The 16327-nt window shown below is 37.0% G+C and overlaps 3 protein-coding genes across 3 annotated transcripts; all 3 read right to left on the minus strand.

The window, feature by feature from the left end:
* Positions 1–398: 398 nt before the first annotated feature.
* LOC140142314 (uncharacterized) lies at positions 399–1070 on the minus strand. Its single transcript, XM_072164283.1, has one exon. The coding sequence runs from the start codon at positions 1068–1070 to the stop codon at positions 399–401; it is 672 nt and encodes a 223-aa protein (XP_072020384.1).
* Positions 1071–1236: 166 nt separating this feature from the next.
* LOC140142315 (uncharacterized) lies at positions 1237–1860 on the minus strand. Its single transcript, XM_072164284.1, has one exon. It carries the CDS (start codon positions 1858–1860, stop codon positions 1237–1239), a length of 624 nt encoding a protein of 207 aa, XP_072020385.1.
* A 211-nt stretch (positions 1861–2071) lies between these two features.
* On the minus strand, positions 2072–3828 carry LOC140142316 (uncharacterized). Its single transcript, XM_072164285.1, has 2 exons — positions 3763–3828; positions 2072–3007 (listed from the first exon to the last, which is right to left on the minus strand). Exons 1-2 carry the CDS (start codon positions 3826–3828, stop codon positions 2072–2074), a joined length of 1002 nt encoding a protein of 333 aa, XP_072020386.1.
* Positions 3829–16327: the final 12499 nt, after the last annotated feature.

The following is a 16327-nucleotide window of genomic DNA, read 5'->3' on the forward strand; positions in this document are numbered from 1 at the left end:
TATCAGAATGACATTCTTCGTATTCAGAATGCAATTCGATATGTCTGATGTGCTCTAATGTCCCACAATAAATACTGTCCAAACGTTCATACCCAAGCCCTTAATTTGCCCAGCAGTTTTTGTAAGAAGGAAACACACGATATGGATTTCGGATAAGAAACGGGATAATCAACCTCCATTTCGTCTTTAAGAAATGTATAAGTACATTGAGCAACATTGAATGCCATGGGAAATTCCACCATGATTTTTTTTAGTTCCTGGTGGCCTAAATTGTCATCAACTTAAAAACTACCAGGAGGTGCCTCCGGCCCGTTTTATTTTGAGCCTGTGCTGTAAACATGCACCAAACACTTTCTGTACAGTCATATTATATTTTATGTAGGTATCACTGTCAAATCTTATGGTTTAAATCTCAAGTCATACATTTTCTGATAATATGGCATAGAATGATCAACACACTTTAGTATGTCCTCTGATAAATCTTCACGTTTCGGCATCTCTGTAGGTTGGTGGAACCGTGTACTCTTCATCGCTACATCATAGTAACCACCTGCCTCATGGAGATTCCCCAATAGAAGCTCTCTTGCTCCTTTCCAGGACTTTATGATCTCTGTACCTGAAGGCCACTCTAACATTGTCTCGCTGAAGGGAATACCAAGCAGTTCGCAGTATTGGCGCATGATGGAGGTGGGATTCGTCAACAAATCGTCTGCGTCGATGATGATGGGATTCGATTCAAGTCCACGTTCTTGGACATAAGTCATTAATTCGTATTGCTCCTGAAAACAATAGTTTTTAGCAAGCATTGGAGGCTGAAGATCACAAAATCTGAATTCTTTTGTGCCTGCAATGCTTTCCATCAATTTGCCCAGCAGTTTTTTGTAAGAAGGAAACACACGATATGGATTTCGGATAAGAAATGTGCGACGGTAGCCCTTTGGTAGTAATTCATACTTAGCATCAAGAGCGTAGGCCATATCTTTACAGAACACAAGCTCCTTGTCGGGATAATCAACCTCCATTTCGTCGTTAAGAAATTTATAAGTACATTGAGCAACGTTGAATGCCATGGGAAATTCCACCTGGATTTTATTCAGTTCCTGGTGGTGGTGCTGGCCTAAATCGTCAAAATTGCTAGGCGGTGCCCGAGGGCCCGCTTTATTTTGAGCATGTATTACATGCCCCAAGAACTTTCTGTACAGTTATATATGTAGGCATAGGCATCACTGTCCAATCTTATGGTTTCAGTCTCAGGCCATACATTTTCTGATAATACGGCATAGAATGATCAACACACTTTAGTATGTCCTCTGATAAATCTTCACGTTTCGGCATCTTTGTAGGTGGATGAAATCGTGTACTCTTCATCGCTACATCATAGTAACCACCAGCCTCATGCAGATTCCCCAATAGAAGCTCTCTTGCTCCTTTCCAGGACTTTATGATCTCTGTACCTGAAGGCCACTCTAACATTTTCTCGCTGAAGGGAATACCAAGCAGCTCGCAGTATTGCCGCATGATGGAGGTGGGATTCGTCAACAAATCGTCCGCGTCGATGATAATGGGATTCGATTCGAGTCCACGTTCTTGGACATAAGTCATTAATTCGTATTGCTCCTGAAAACAATAGTTTTTAGCCAGCATTGGAGGCTGAAGATCACAAAATCTGAATTCTTTTGTGCCTGTAATGCTTTCCATCAATTTGCCCAGCAGTTTTTTGTAAGAAGGAAACACACGATATAGATTTCGGATAAGAAATGTGTGACGGTAGCCCTTTGGTAGTAATTCATACTTAGCATCAAGAGCGTAGGCCATATCTTTACAGAACACAAGCTCCTTGTCGGGATAATCAACCTCCATTTCGTCTTTAAGAAATTTTATAAGTACATTGAGCAACGTTGAATGCCATGGGAAATTCCACCTTGATTTTATTCAGTTCCTGGTGGTGGTGCTGGCCTAAATTGTCAAAATTGCCAGGCGGTGCCCGAGGGCCCGCTTTATTTGGAGCATGTATTACATGCACCAAAAACTTTCTGTACATATATGTAGGCCTAGGCATCACTATCCAATCTTATGGTTTCAATCTCAAGTCATACATTTTCTGATAATATGGCATAGAATGATCAACACACTTTAGTATGTCCTCTGATAAATCTTCACGTTTCGGCATCTCTGTAGGTGGATGAAATCGTGTACTCTTCATCGCTACATCATAGTAACCACCTGCCTCATGCAGATTCCCCAATAGAAGCTCTCTTGCTCCTTTCCAGGACTTTATGATCTCTGTACCTGAAGGCCACTCTAATATTGTCTCGCTGAAGGGAATACCAAGCAGTTCGCAGTATTGGCGCATGATGGAGGTGGGATTCGTCAACAAATCGTCTGCGTCGATGATGATGGGATTCGATTCAAGTCCACGTTCTTGGACATAAGTCATTAATTCGTATTGCTCCTGAAAACAATAGTTTTTAGCAAGCATTGGAGGCTGAAGATCACAAAATCTGAATTCTTTTGTGCCTGCAATGCTTTCAATTAATTTGCCCAGCATTTTTTTGTAAGAAGGAAACACACGATATGGATTTCGGATAAGAAATGTGTGACGGTAGCCCTTTGGTAGTAATTCATACTTAGCATCAAGAGCGTAGGCCATATCTTTACAGAACACAAGCTCCTTGTCGGGAAAATCAATCTCCATTTCGTCTTTAAGAAATTTATAAGTACATTGAGCAACGTTGAATGCCATCGGAAATTCCACCTTGATTTTATTCAGCTCCTGGTGGTGCTGGTCTAAATTGTCATCAGCTACAAAACTACCAGGGGGTGCTGGATGCCTATCTGGACCAAAATGGAAGGCACAGACAAAAGGTTCGTGTAAGATTTGTGTATTTGGTAGGAAACTGAAACATTTCTGAAACACGGTGGACGTTGATCGAGGCATCGTCCATAGAATTAGACGGCGCGGCGTAGTGGTCGATTTGGATGATGATGCCATGTTCATCTGCACAGTCTGTTGGAAAAATATACAGGATATAAGAATGAGTTAATGTTTTCATTCGTAATTATATTTTATTTGCATTAAAAGAAAAGGAAAACGCATATAGGCCTAGGTTGTTTAATTTTAAAAGCTTTGTAGGCCTGGCTTCTTTTGTAAAATGTTTTATCCCTTTTTTTTTTGCCTAATCCAAGTACACACAATAATATTTATGAATTAAAAAATAACATAAAAAATCGACCCCCTAAAACTCCCGGCGTAGGCCTAAATATTGAACGGTACCGGGGTCCTTATGGGGGTCCCAAATATACTGGGGTCATCAATTTTTGGAAAGAAAAATAGGGGGTGTTTATTTTATTCAAAAAGACTGATTTCAATACAATACAATACAATACAATACGATTTTAGCCTGCTTGGGTAAGGTGTATGGGGGGGGGGGTCATACAATTTTTGTTGCCGAAATAGGGGGGTCGCGATTTTATTGACGCCAACCTTTTGTAAATTTGGGACCCCCCCCCCCTTCCGAAGAAAATGATAGCCCCTTAAGGACTAATCGTGTTATAAAATATCGCGGATGCCTCTTTTAAAGACAGTTCTTTTTTAATATCGAGCCACAAATATCTGCACAAAGTTGAACAAATATGACCTTTGCGCTATTTGAGCTTATTTGGTTTACACGTTCTTTGCATATGAAATTAAAATTTAAAAAAAGCCTTAACAATGTTCCGAGTCAAATTAATACAAAATACGGGAATAAAAATCATGCTTACCTGCTGGATGTCGGCAAACAAGGCTTGGGCGTGATATTTTTTGAAATTCTGATTATAATAAGGCATGGAGTGATAATATAGATAATATGAATAATATCTCGTCAAAATAATCTGAACTTGACCGGAAAAATAATATACTCGAAGCTGTATCAAAATAATAGCTAATAGGGTAGCTGCAGGTAATATGGGACAGCAGGTAATATGGGACACCTGTTTTCATTTTAACAAAAAGTAGCTTAGAGAAGGTACACACTTTAACTTGATTTGTTAAGTGTTTAGAGACATCAATTGTGCTTCTAGAAATTCAGTTTTGGAGTCTGTGTATCAAACTCTTGGAAATCAATGCCAAAAGAGTGAAATTGCCCAAAATTTACGTCGTTTTTTGGCCTGATATAAAATCAATGACGCCACATTTTATGATTGTGTATCCAGGGGGCATTTGTCATTTTTTATGATCTTTAGGTGATGGGTTAAGCTTATCAGCAGGTAAAATTTCACTGACAAGTGGCACTTTCCTTTTATAAATGATTATTTTCTCTGATTTTCAACTGAATGGGTGCAGGTAATATGGGACACATAGGAAATTGTGTGCATTGTCAATGCGAAAAGCAAAACTATTTAGAAAATTGAATTTTCTTGTTGAAATTTGCATTTAACATTCAAAATCATGTAACAAAATGTTTTTTAGAACAAAAGAGTGATTTTCTGAACATTTTGATTTTCACCATAGAGATAACACAGTGTCCCATATTACCTGCACATGCAGGTAATATGGGACACTTGACGATGACGTCATTTTGACGTCATAGCGTCCAAACAAACATAAAAACAAGATAACATTGCCTGTTTTATTAATCTTAAAGGACAGGTTGTTCATCATAACAATCTCTTTTGGGCATATCTTCTATAGTTTTTATGCACATAAGCTAAACGTCCTTAATGGTCCCATATTACCTGCAGGTACCCTAATACTGGATATTTATGGCAACAAAGGTCAGCGAGCATGTTAATAACGCTTTAAAGGGCGCACACCACTAAGTCCCCGTGCACTAATGGAGATAATAGTTTTACGTAATGCCGTATGGGATAAGAGTAGGGGAAAGTGGGGTAATCCCGGGCACCTTTCGTTAAGGCTACACAGGTACAAGATTAAATAAAGTTCATCAGTGAAAATCATATCAATGCAAAGCAGGAGTAATGTTCTAACTAGTAACCAGTTTTTAATAACTCAACATCTATAGTTAATAAGTTATAATTAAAAAACAAAATGGAAAAAAATGATGGGGTAATGCCGGACACGGGGTAATCCCGGACACATGATTGTTGCTAAGAGGGAAAGTGGAGTAGGATGATAATCCCCTGAATGTATTAGGTACTTCTGTTACCTCAAGCATGCAACTATGGGGGCTGTTGTTGTTGTCTATATTTTCGAAATAACAAGTGTCCGGCATTACCCCATGTGTGTCCGGGATTACCCCTCACGGTCTCGATTTATTTTTTCAGTGCTTGTTCTACTAATCCATTTTTAAGATACCAGAATTCATACATCCAGCTAACAATCAAGTATCAAACATAATTTTCAGCCATACTTAATCTGTGTCCTTTGTCGCTTTAACTGTCACCCAGCTAATAAATCACTGTTCAGATAAAAAGTCAAAAATGACAATTTCGTTTTTTTCGTAATTTTCACAAAGAAAGACGAGACCCAAAGCGCTGGTAGTAGTACACGTGAGGTACACCTTGAGGTAGCTAATACCCTAAGGTAGTATAATAGTGCCACCCTTCTCCGTTTAGCTGCAATCGATGTGTCCGGGATTCCCCACAGTCCGGCATTACCCCACTTTCCCCTACTGGTTTGGTTCTCGTCCCTCCCTCCTCAATTTCAGGGATTTTTCAGATTTTTTTTTTTTTTAATTTTTAAATTTTTTTAAACTTCCGAATGATTTATGAAAACTTCGTACATATAAATAAGTTTATATAGAGAACAAGGATCACTTCCAAGCCTTTTTGTGGTATTCTATAGGGGGTATATTCCTCAGAATCTCACATTTAAAAACAAAAATCAATAAAGAGGCCTCATCTTTTCCTCGAGCACTGTTTGAAAAGACCGAAAACTACTGACAATGCTTATTTTACCGTTGAAAATAGCCCCTCCCCCCCAAAAAAACACTCCCTCCCTCATCAGTTCATGATATTCTTCTGGACGAGAACCAACATTTATTTTATACGTCCTAAAGTGTCGCATCCGACAGTTTACGGAAAAATATTTTTACCTAGCTGGGGGGTTTACACCCCCCAGCTAGGTATTGTAATCGTTTGGTTCTTCCGCTGGCAACAAACCACTGTAATCTTCCCGTTTTCTTCCGCTGGCAACAAAGTTAGTACGAGGAACCCATACCGTAGTAGCTCTGCACAATAGGTAGATAGATAGGGCATACCGATAAATGATGTGTCTGTTTTGCCCGTTATTTAAGTTTGTGTTGCGAACTACAACAAAGTGAAATTGCACATGTTCTTTTGCTCATCTATCAGGGCACAGTTCTTGAACCCCAATATATTTGTATATTCATTGAATAACCTTTGACAATAATGGGTACAAAAAACCCATACCCTGTTCTCAAAATGCAATTATCATCTGTTCGTCATCCAAGCCCAGGGAATGTGTGTATGAGAGGATTGATGGCTAATATGATTTTGGAAGGGCTCAGTGGGAATTGAAAGGTTATTGCAAAAAACTTGAATAATAGTGACAGTGATTGGTGTACACTCTAAATTAGAAAGACTTGAAATATTGGTTGAGACTTGTAAATTTTTAAGTCTTTAAGATTTATTTTACGCGGGGTTGGATTTAAATTTTACTTTTGGGATCGGGAAATGAAAATCTATTTTTAAATATTTCGAAAGACTTAAACATTAAACCAATCACAACGCGATGGTGCGTGCACGTGATCAAATCGAAACGTTTTCCTGGACTGCTCAGCCGCCATCTTTCTTTTGCGATTTTGTGTGGTGGCGAGCGAATGAATGAAGTGATATGGACGAATTTGTTTTGCAGAATGGCATCCCAAATGCTGTAATTGCCAATGTCAGTGACCATATCTTCCATGAAAAAGCTTACATTGTTGTGCACGAAGGGCCAATGTGAACATTATCTTCAATCGCCAAGGTAGTAGTCTATGCTTCTGCTGTATAAGCTTACCTATACACATATATAATTTATAAATGGGTTATGGGTAAGCTTATTTCCATGAAGGATCATACTCGGCCACTGCAGTGACACTGGAATTATCATGGCACTGCAGACTATTGCTTGAACTTTATGAAAGAAGTAGTCCTGACTTGGTATTACTTCTGTGAATAGACGTATTACTTGATAAGAAGTCACACAGACTTGTAATTAATATCGATATTTAAATCCCCATAAAGATTTATATTATTTTGAAATAAATCCCAGATATGCTTAAAAGTAAATCTTAAAGGACTTGAATATTAAATCCAATGGACTTGCTGTCACTTGCATTTTTAATCTTTCAAGGATTTGACATTTTAAGTCTAAGGATAGTCTTATTTTTTAATCCAAAGGTTTTGTCACTGATTACAGTCCGCCTTGGATTTAAAAATTAAATCTTTTAAACTTGAAAATAAGTCTTCGAAGTATTAACATTTGCTCTTTGTAAATTTAAACTTTTAATCTGAAAGTTTTATTTTTTAAATCCCTGTGGGACTGAAATTGATAAAACTTTGTAAAGACTTATTTTAATCCTATATTGATTGGTCCTAACTACAGTCTTTGAAAGTTTTGTAAGTAAGTCTTTTGGATTTGAATTCAAATCCCTGTAATTTAGAGTGTATAGTAAGCAATAGTTAAAATAATGGCAGGTGAAAGCAAAGCTACCAGAGTGTCCTATTTTACATCTCTGTACAGAAAATATGTCAGTTTACAACCATTATTATAATAAATTATACCAGATATAGTACACTCTTAGGGGCATATACCAGTTCATCGACCCATTATGCCTTCAGTGGGTCACTACTGCTCTGAGCGAAGACAATAAATAAAAAAGGAACATTTCTGACCAAATTTATGGTCCCCAAGAATTGTCTGGTCAATTATCCTTTTTATGATTGAAAGAAAAACACCACATTTTATAAACTCTTGTGATAAGAACGGGGTCACCAGTGAAATTGGTTTTGAAATAGAAACCAGATTTTGAACCATATAAGAGAGTGAGATTATTGGGATCACATCCACACCAACACTCTCGTTTCAGTACCATACCATCTGCACAAGGACATTACTTTGTGAAATTTTTGTAACCAGTTTTAGTTCTGCTGTATTCTGTTCAAGTATCAGTATAGATGTAATCCCAAATCTGAAATGTTTTGAGTATAAGGGGTTCACGATCTTTGAGCATTTGCTATTATAACTGTTTACATATTTAGTTGATGTAAACTTATTTGTATTTTCTGTGTTTTGTCATCTTGAATGAGCAACAAACAAGGTAAGAAAATTATATCGATTTCATTGTATTAATTTTGTAATTCAAATATTGGGTGGATGACTTAAATTTAGATTAGATCAATACGTGTCGATATTCATAAATATGTCAATTCAACAATTTAAAATGAGTGCTGTAAGTCCAACCATCATAATGTGTGCATCTTTTTACATTTTGTGGTTTAGATATAAAAAATGTTTTAATTAATGCAGCTCCATTTCATATTCTGCTGTATGTATTGTACTGTAATTATTTCAACATTGCTCTGTACACTTAGGTTTTTACCTAGCTGGGGGTTAACAACCCCCAAGGCCAAGTTAGGGCCTGTTTTTCTATCCGATCCTTTCTTTCTTTCTTTCTTTCTTTAGGGGTGGTGCAATAATTATGTGTACCGGGGGGGGTGAATTCTCAAAATGGTCTGCCAAAAATCGCTTGCCCCCCCTTTGGCCGTGCCAAAAACCTTTGCCCCCCCTTTCGACGTGCCAAAAACCTTTGCCCCCCTTTTGATATGCCCAAAATGAAATTTTGCATATTTGAACGTGTTCGTAACGTTTTCCTACGCCTTTTAGGGCGTAATATAGAAACGGTGCCCAAAATATCTGTGCCAAAAATTGCTTGCCCCCCTTTCGACCTGCCAAAAATCGCTTGACCCCCTTTCGACCTGCCAAAATGCTTGCTTGCCCCCCTTTGGCCTGCCAAAAATCTTTGCCCCCCTATAATTCAGCCCCCGGGGTACACACAATTATTGCACCACCCCTTACCTAGCTGGGGTATTCTAATGCTATCCGATTCTGCTTTCTTCTTCTGGCAACAAAAACTAGGAAATTTCAAAATGCTTCTCCTTCAGGTTACACCCTACAATTACGTATCTTGCACATATGTATCAGCTATATCCAGTGCCCATAAGGTGCAAACAGAATTGGGGTCAAAGGTCATTAAGGGGGCATTTCTGGTATATAACCAAATACCTTCGAAATGCTCCTTCTGCCACATATTACATAGCACAATGACGTCACTTACACATGTGCATCGGCTTTACCCAGTGTCCATAACTTGCACACGGAATTGGGGTCAAAGGTCATTAAAGACCCATTCATGGATCCCAGCGAAAGTGTAAAAATTTAAAATTGTTCATAAATTGCTTAAAAGGGAAGGATAAGTTATTCAAATTCAGGGTCAGGTCAAAGGTCATACAGAGGTCAAATTTTAGAAATGCTTTTCCTGGACAACTTTAAGGGGTACGGGCTCAAACTTGGTGACAACAAACTTAATGATCAAAGGAACATTTGAAACACTTTGCAGGGGTCAGGTCAAAGGTTAACTGGGGTCAAATCTTATAATTTCATTTTCTGGATATCTGTAAGGGGTACGGGGCTCAAACTCTGTGACAACAAATCTCATGACCATGGGGAACATTTTGCAATGGTCAGGTCAAAGGTCATGCAGAGGTCAAATTTATTTTTGAAATGCATTTTCTTGACATCTGTAAGGGGTACGGGGCTCAAACTATGTGACAACAAACTTACTGACCAGGGGAACACTTTGGAACACTGTGCAGGGATCAGGTCAAAGGTTATCTGGGGTCAAATCTTAGAATTATATTTTCTGGACATTTGTAAGGAGTACAAGACTCAAACTCGTGACAACAAACCTCATGACCAGGGGAACATTTTTGGAACATCTTTCAGGGGTCAGATACCTCCAAAATACTAACATGCCCCAGCTAGGTTTGTGGTCTATGACCACCATTTGCCTCTAGTTATATTTTACTTTGCGACGTGCCCACGTAGCAATCTTGTCTTCTTTACTAAATTAGAGGCCCAAATTGGAAATTCTTGTTTCCCAGGAAAACAGCAGACAGCCCGCCAGACCGTGGTCATATGATAATATGAGTATTTTTACCTTCGGCTCAGTCTTGCAAATATGAAGCTAATTTTACTCTGGGCCATCCAATTATGCCATGAACTAATAAAGGACTGTTTTCATTTCCTGTTGTTATGTGCCATGCCTTTAGACTTTCATCAAACACCGTGAAATTACCCCTTTTTGCGTCATTCATATTTTATAGTAAATACATTTTAAATAATCGAAAATCATATTTTCGATAAATAATTAGTCATTGAATTAATAATACACGTTAATGACTAATTTAATCACGATAAAACACGAAATCATAAATTCACCATTTGTCATGCAATTTCTTATTCTTTACAAAATGAATAGCCTATAATAAGAAAAAAAATGTTGAAACACTGTTCTTTTGGCAATATAAATACACCATTTCAGCATTTAGTTTTCTTGAATAAAAAATTATATCTTGTAGGCCTATGACTTATTTTAATTTGACGGAGCTTTTTTGAGTAACTTAAGTTTAGGCCTAGCAACAGTGAATGGTTTCGGGAAGCTACATATAACCGGGACATTATAAATAAGTTTATTACATACTGCAGTTACTGTCCGTTTTCCTATACACAATACACAGTGCTCTCACCATTGAGCTGTGACCTGTACAAATCGTGCCATGTTAGAAGAATAGGCATTTGTCTAGTTAACGTCAATGTGTGAAAAATAACCGGCCAATATTAAAAGTACTCTCAAAAACTTCTAGCAAATATATTCCTCTAACATGACCTAAAATTACAGCTAGGTTAGATGCTCAGAAATATTCGTACTTTGGTAAAATAGTGAGTGAGGGCAAGACATAGCTAGCCAACGTCCCGTGTTAATTGAATGGAGATTTGACCGAAAATGTTGGTAAACGGACCGCTCACTTCTGAAGAATGCCACACGAAAACGGTACAAGCTACATTTAAAGTACTCTCTGTTCGATCGTCATGATGAGTTTCTTACATAGTATGCCGAAATTGGGTACTGTAGGTGGTTGAAAAAGGGTCGTACTTCGCTGATGAGTAAGTGACAGTGAACATGAAATTCAGCGCCCATAACCCAAGTTAGTAGCTAGTTAGTGGAGGCCGTCACGGGACTGATTATTGATTATTGAAGTGCCTTATTAATAGATACGCACGATTTAGGGCAAGAAAAAAAACCGGGACACTTTTGGAGACATCATCATCATCATCATCATCATCATCATCATCATCATCACTTTCTACATTTTTTCTAAACAACATACTGTTTTAATAAGATTTTTTCTTAAAATGCATTTAACTATAATTATTGTTTAGAGCGTGGTGAAATAAAACATCACGATTTTCATCACAAAACAAATATAATGCATAAGAAATCGTTTGTTTTAGAGCGTGATGATGAAATAAAACATCACGGTTTTCATCACGAAACAAAGTAATACATAAGAAATCAATTTTTCGTGAGTGATGAAATAAAACATCATGATTTTCATCACGAAACAAAGTAATACATAAGAAATCGTTTGTTTTAGAGCGTGATGAAATAAAACATCACGATTTTCATCACAAAACAAAGTAATAGGCCTACAAAAGAAATATATACTTTTTTCGAGAGTGATTAAATAAAACATCACGATTTTCATCACGGAACAAAGTAATACATAAGACATCGTTTGTTTGATTGCAATCAACCGCGACAGTTCGTCTCACACACATAACAATGCACTGCGATCAAATAGGTTGATGACAACATTTGATTGAATGGACTGCACTGCGACATGATTACGGTGCACCGGTTCAAATCCTTTGTTTGGAGCCAATCAATAATTTCACGTACAGCCTCTATGCAAATTAGAGTTTACACACGCTGCAGCTGGGGTAATCGACCGAAGCTGGTTGTCGTTAGTGATCGAATGCATGAGCTTATTTGCTTTACTGAATCGATTTACTGGATTAATATCCTGTTAACTGGGTTTAATGCCACAAAGGTCGAATCGGGCTTGCCATGGACCATAAGTGCATCATGAGAGAACAGGTAGGCCTATCACTTTCAAGTCGGTGTGTTATTCTAGGGTACCTGCAGGGAATATGGGACCATTAAGGACGTTTAGCTTATTTGCATAAAAACTAAAGAAGATATGCCCACAAGAGATTGTTATGATGAACAACCTGTCCTTTAAGATCAATAAAACAGGCAATGTTACCTTGTTTTTATGTTTGTTTGGACGCTATGAAAGTTCAGAAAATCACTCTTTTGTTCTAAAAACATTTTTGTTACATGATTTTGAATGTTAAATGCAAATTTCTACAAGAAAATTCAATTTTCTAAATAGTTATGCTTTTCGCATTGACAATGCACACAATTTCCTATGTGGCCCATATTACTTGCACCCATTCAGTTGAAAATCAGAGAAAATAATCATTTATAAAAGGAAAGTGTCACTTGTCAGTGGAATTTTACCTGCTGATAAGCTTAACCCATCACCTAAAGATCATAAAAAATGACAAATGCCCCCTCAGTACCAGAGTTTTTGGATACACAATCATAAAATGTGACGTCATTGATTTTATATCAGGCCAAAAAAACGACATAATTTTTGGGTAATTTCACTCTTTTTGGCATTGATTTCCAAGAGTTTGATACACAGACTCCAAAACTGCATTTCTAGAAGCACAATTGATGTCTCTAAACACTTAACAAATCAACTTAAAGTGTTTACCTTCTCTAAGCTACTTTTTGTTAAAATGAAAACAGGTGTCCCATATTACCTGCTGTCCCATATTACCTGCAGCTACCCTATATGGGGTTTATCCGGTTATACCGTACCTCAGGCTCACTATTGGGAAAATGGCCTCCTTCTTTTTTTGCTCGAGCACTTTGGAAAAGCCCGAAAACTACTAACAATGCTAATTTTACATTGGGAAAACCTCCCTCCTTCATTATGAAAATCCCCTTATGGTTGCAAAAAGAAATTAATCTACCGGGGATCCGTTTAAGCTCGTTTATGAGCTTGTAAGCAGGTAGATTTTCCTGTATGCGGATCGCCACAGAAAATGGTACATCGACCGCCCAGTTTGTCTAGGACCAGGCCTGTCTAGGACATTAACATTGCAGAGCGCCGCCAAAAAAGAGTAGGCCCTATTAAGGGATCTGGAATGAGCATTTTAAACGTTTCGACAGTATTTTTTGTGGGACATGAGAGCACATCAGACATATCGAATTGCATTCTGAATACGCAGAATGTCTTTCTGATATCAAATAATTTTCATTTTTGAAATTCACGATATAATACAAATTTTATGACAAATTATTAAAATTTGATATTTTTCACATTTTGATATACAACAGTCCTCGAGGTAAATTTTATAAATCTAATGATATATTCTTAAAAGTGTATGTAGCTGGGAGAAAAAGCCGACGATCAATTGAAAATTTTGACCTTTCATATTGAAGATATGGATTTTTTTCCCAAAAAGACCTAATTTTTGTTGGTGTTTTGGGAAAAAAATCCATATCTTCAATACGAAAGGTCAAAATGTTCAATTGATCGTCGGCTTTTCATCCCACCTACATACACTTCAAGTATAAATCATCAGATTTATAAAGTTTACTTCAAGTACTGTTAAATATCAAAAATATCAATTTTTAATGATTTGCCATAAAATGTGTATGACATTGCGAATTTCAACAAATCAAAATTATTTGATATCAGAAGGACATTCTTCGTATTCAGAATGCAATTCGATATGTCTGATGTGCTCTAATGTCCCACAATAAATACTGTCCAAACGTTCATACCCCACCCCTTAATAAATTGCCGAAAAATAATTTGGTGAGGGCGGTATATACATTTCGAAAGCGGCATTTATATTATTCCGATGTTTACTCAAGTCAAGCTCGTAAGCATGATGGCCTGTATCCTTTAGAAAAAGAGTGGGGGGGGGGGCTGGCATTTTCTTCGGAAGGGGTCCCAAATTTACAAAAAGTTGGCGTCAATAAAATTGCGACACCAGTATTTCGGCAACAAAACTTTTATGACCCCCCCCCCACACACACCCCTACATACCGTAACCCCCTAAAATTGTATTGAAATCAGTCTTTTTGAACATGTTGAATAAAATAAACACACTATCTTTGGTCATCTTGTGACTCCCTACATTTTGGTCATCAAACAATTTATGACCCCCTATTTTTTCTTTCCAAAAATGTATGACCCCCAGTAGGCCTATATTTGGGACCCACCCCCTTCCAGAAAACAAATGCCAGCCCCCTAACATCACTAATTTTTTTGGATCAAAAAATATTTTTGTTGTGCCAAATCTGCAATAAAAGTCGAATGTTTGGCAAATCATGAAATATTTGGAAATATGGGCCAAAAACATGCATCATTAGAACTTGTACAGAGACTGATTACAAGTTTGAATATTTTCTTATCTTTTCTACAGTAAATTATCGAAATTAACATAAAATATTAAAATTATGAGCAAACTCTTACCCTATACTCAAGATTTTAAAAATGCTTTTAAACACTTGGCACAAGTCTTAAAAGACTCGTGCCAAGTGTAAATTGTAAGAAAAGTTTTTGGCCCATTTTCCTAAAAAATTAAAAAAAAAACCTACTTTTATTGCTACTATGGTAGTTAGCGCTAACTGAATGATCAGGATGTAGCTACATTTCATTTGCCGATGATAATATTTCTTTAATCCACAAATAAAAATGGCGCTGTTTTTTTCCTGAAATCGGGAGTAACAGTCAAAGAATGACACATACATGTAGCATGACTACTACATGTAATTGGAAAGAAATTGCACTTTACAACTTATTATTATTTGTATGAAAAATTTATTTAATTTCAAAAAACACTTTTATGATACAGTAATGACATTATTTATTATACATCTCAAAATGGTTCAATAAACATGATATAGTTACTTTGCAATCATTTTAAAATGTTTTTTCTTTACAAAATTTACCATCAAGATTTTTCATTTCAACTTTACAAAATATTTAGCACTGGATTTAGAAAAAAGGTTGAGATATTCTCTACGTTCTTAAGATGCAAAAGGAAGAACCTTGTATACACGATGCAACATGTATATCCCATAACATGGAAATGTGGGTCTGCTTTCTTGCAACTGTTTTAGGAACATCTTAAATGATTAGAGGTCATGTGATCCATCATCGCAAGACAATGGAATAACACAATATTACCACCATTGTTGCAACAATAAAGAACACCCTGATTTGAGAATGCATGCCCAGGGCAACAGAGAATATCCAAAATGATAGAGAATATCTGAAGTGTCATGTATTCGCTGACAAAGCCCAATTCCAGGTCGACTGGTTCACTTATAATTACATTCAGAACCATGATCAAAACGATCGCAATACAAACCCAATGGGTTACTAACAGGTGTGTAAACCAAGCATGGACCATTAACCAAGGAATGATGTGTTCGCTATGGCAGCAAAATAGAGATGCTGTTGGACAACACTGAAAATCTTCTGTAACCAGATGTCATTTCTACATTCCCCATGAATTGTTACCAATGGAGCTATCAAGAAAGCTGGTGGTAGCATTGTAATGGACAATTCCAGTTGAAATCCTTACACCCCCTGTGGAAGACATGACCTTAATGAAGTCACACAGGGGGTGTAGATTTCAAATGGGAGTCACCCATTCAGGTAACCCATTTGAAATTCACACTCCCTGTGTAGATTAAGATCATGTCTTCCATAGGGAGTGTACGAATTTCATAGTGTAATAGTTGCACTACCCATGTATCACACAAGTGTGCAAGATTTCTTATAACATAACCAGAACCTATCACACTGACCTACAATTAAATTATTCAATTAGTTCTTGATTGTAATTTTGACTAAATCTACAAGAAATCTAACATACTTTGTGTACCTTTTGTTATTATAATATCTGGTTGACTGTTTGACCAAGGAATTGGTGACGCCCTTTTAACATGTCTGATTTATATGAATTATTTTATAGTGACACACTTTTGTTTTATACAAAAGTCACTGTACTGTTACTAGAAACTCTTTACATATTTATACCACACAACACTAGACATGATTGTATCAAAAAGGCAGAACAATAAGCATGCTTTAAAAATCAAGCAGAAACATAATGGAGTCTGCTTTAAGCATTGAATTAAAGGAGCTTGGGCTATTCAAGTTGAAA

Source organism: Amphiura filiformis, chromosome 20 (genome assembly GCF_039555335.1).
Source record: "Amphiura filiformis chromosome 20, Afil_fr2py, whole genome shotgun sequence".
Taxonomy (NCBI): domain Eukaryota; kingdom Metazoa; phylum Echinodermata; class Ophiuroidea; order Amphilepidida; family Amphiuridae; genus Amphiura; species Amphiura filiformis.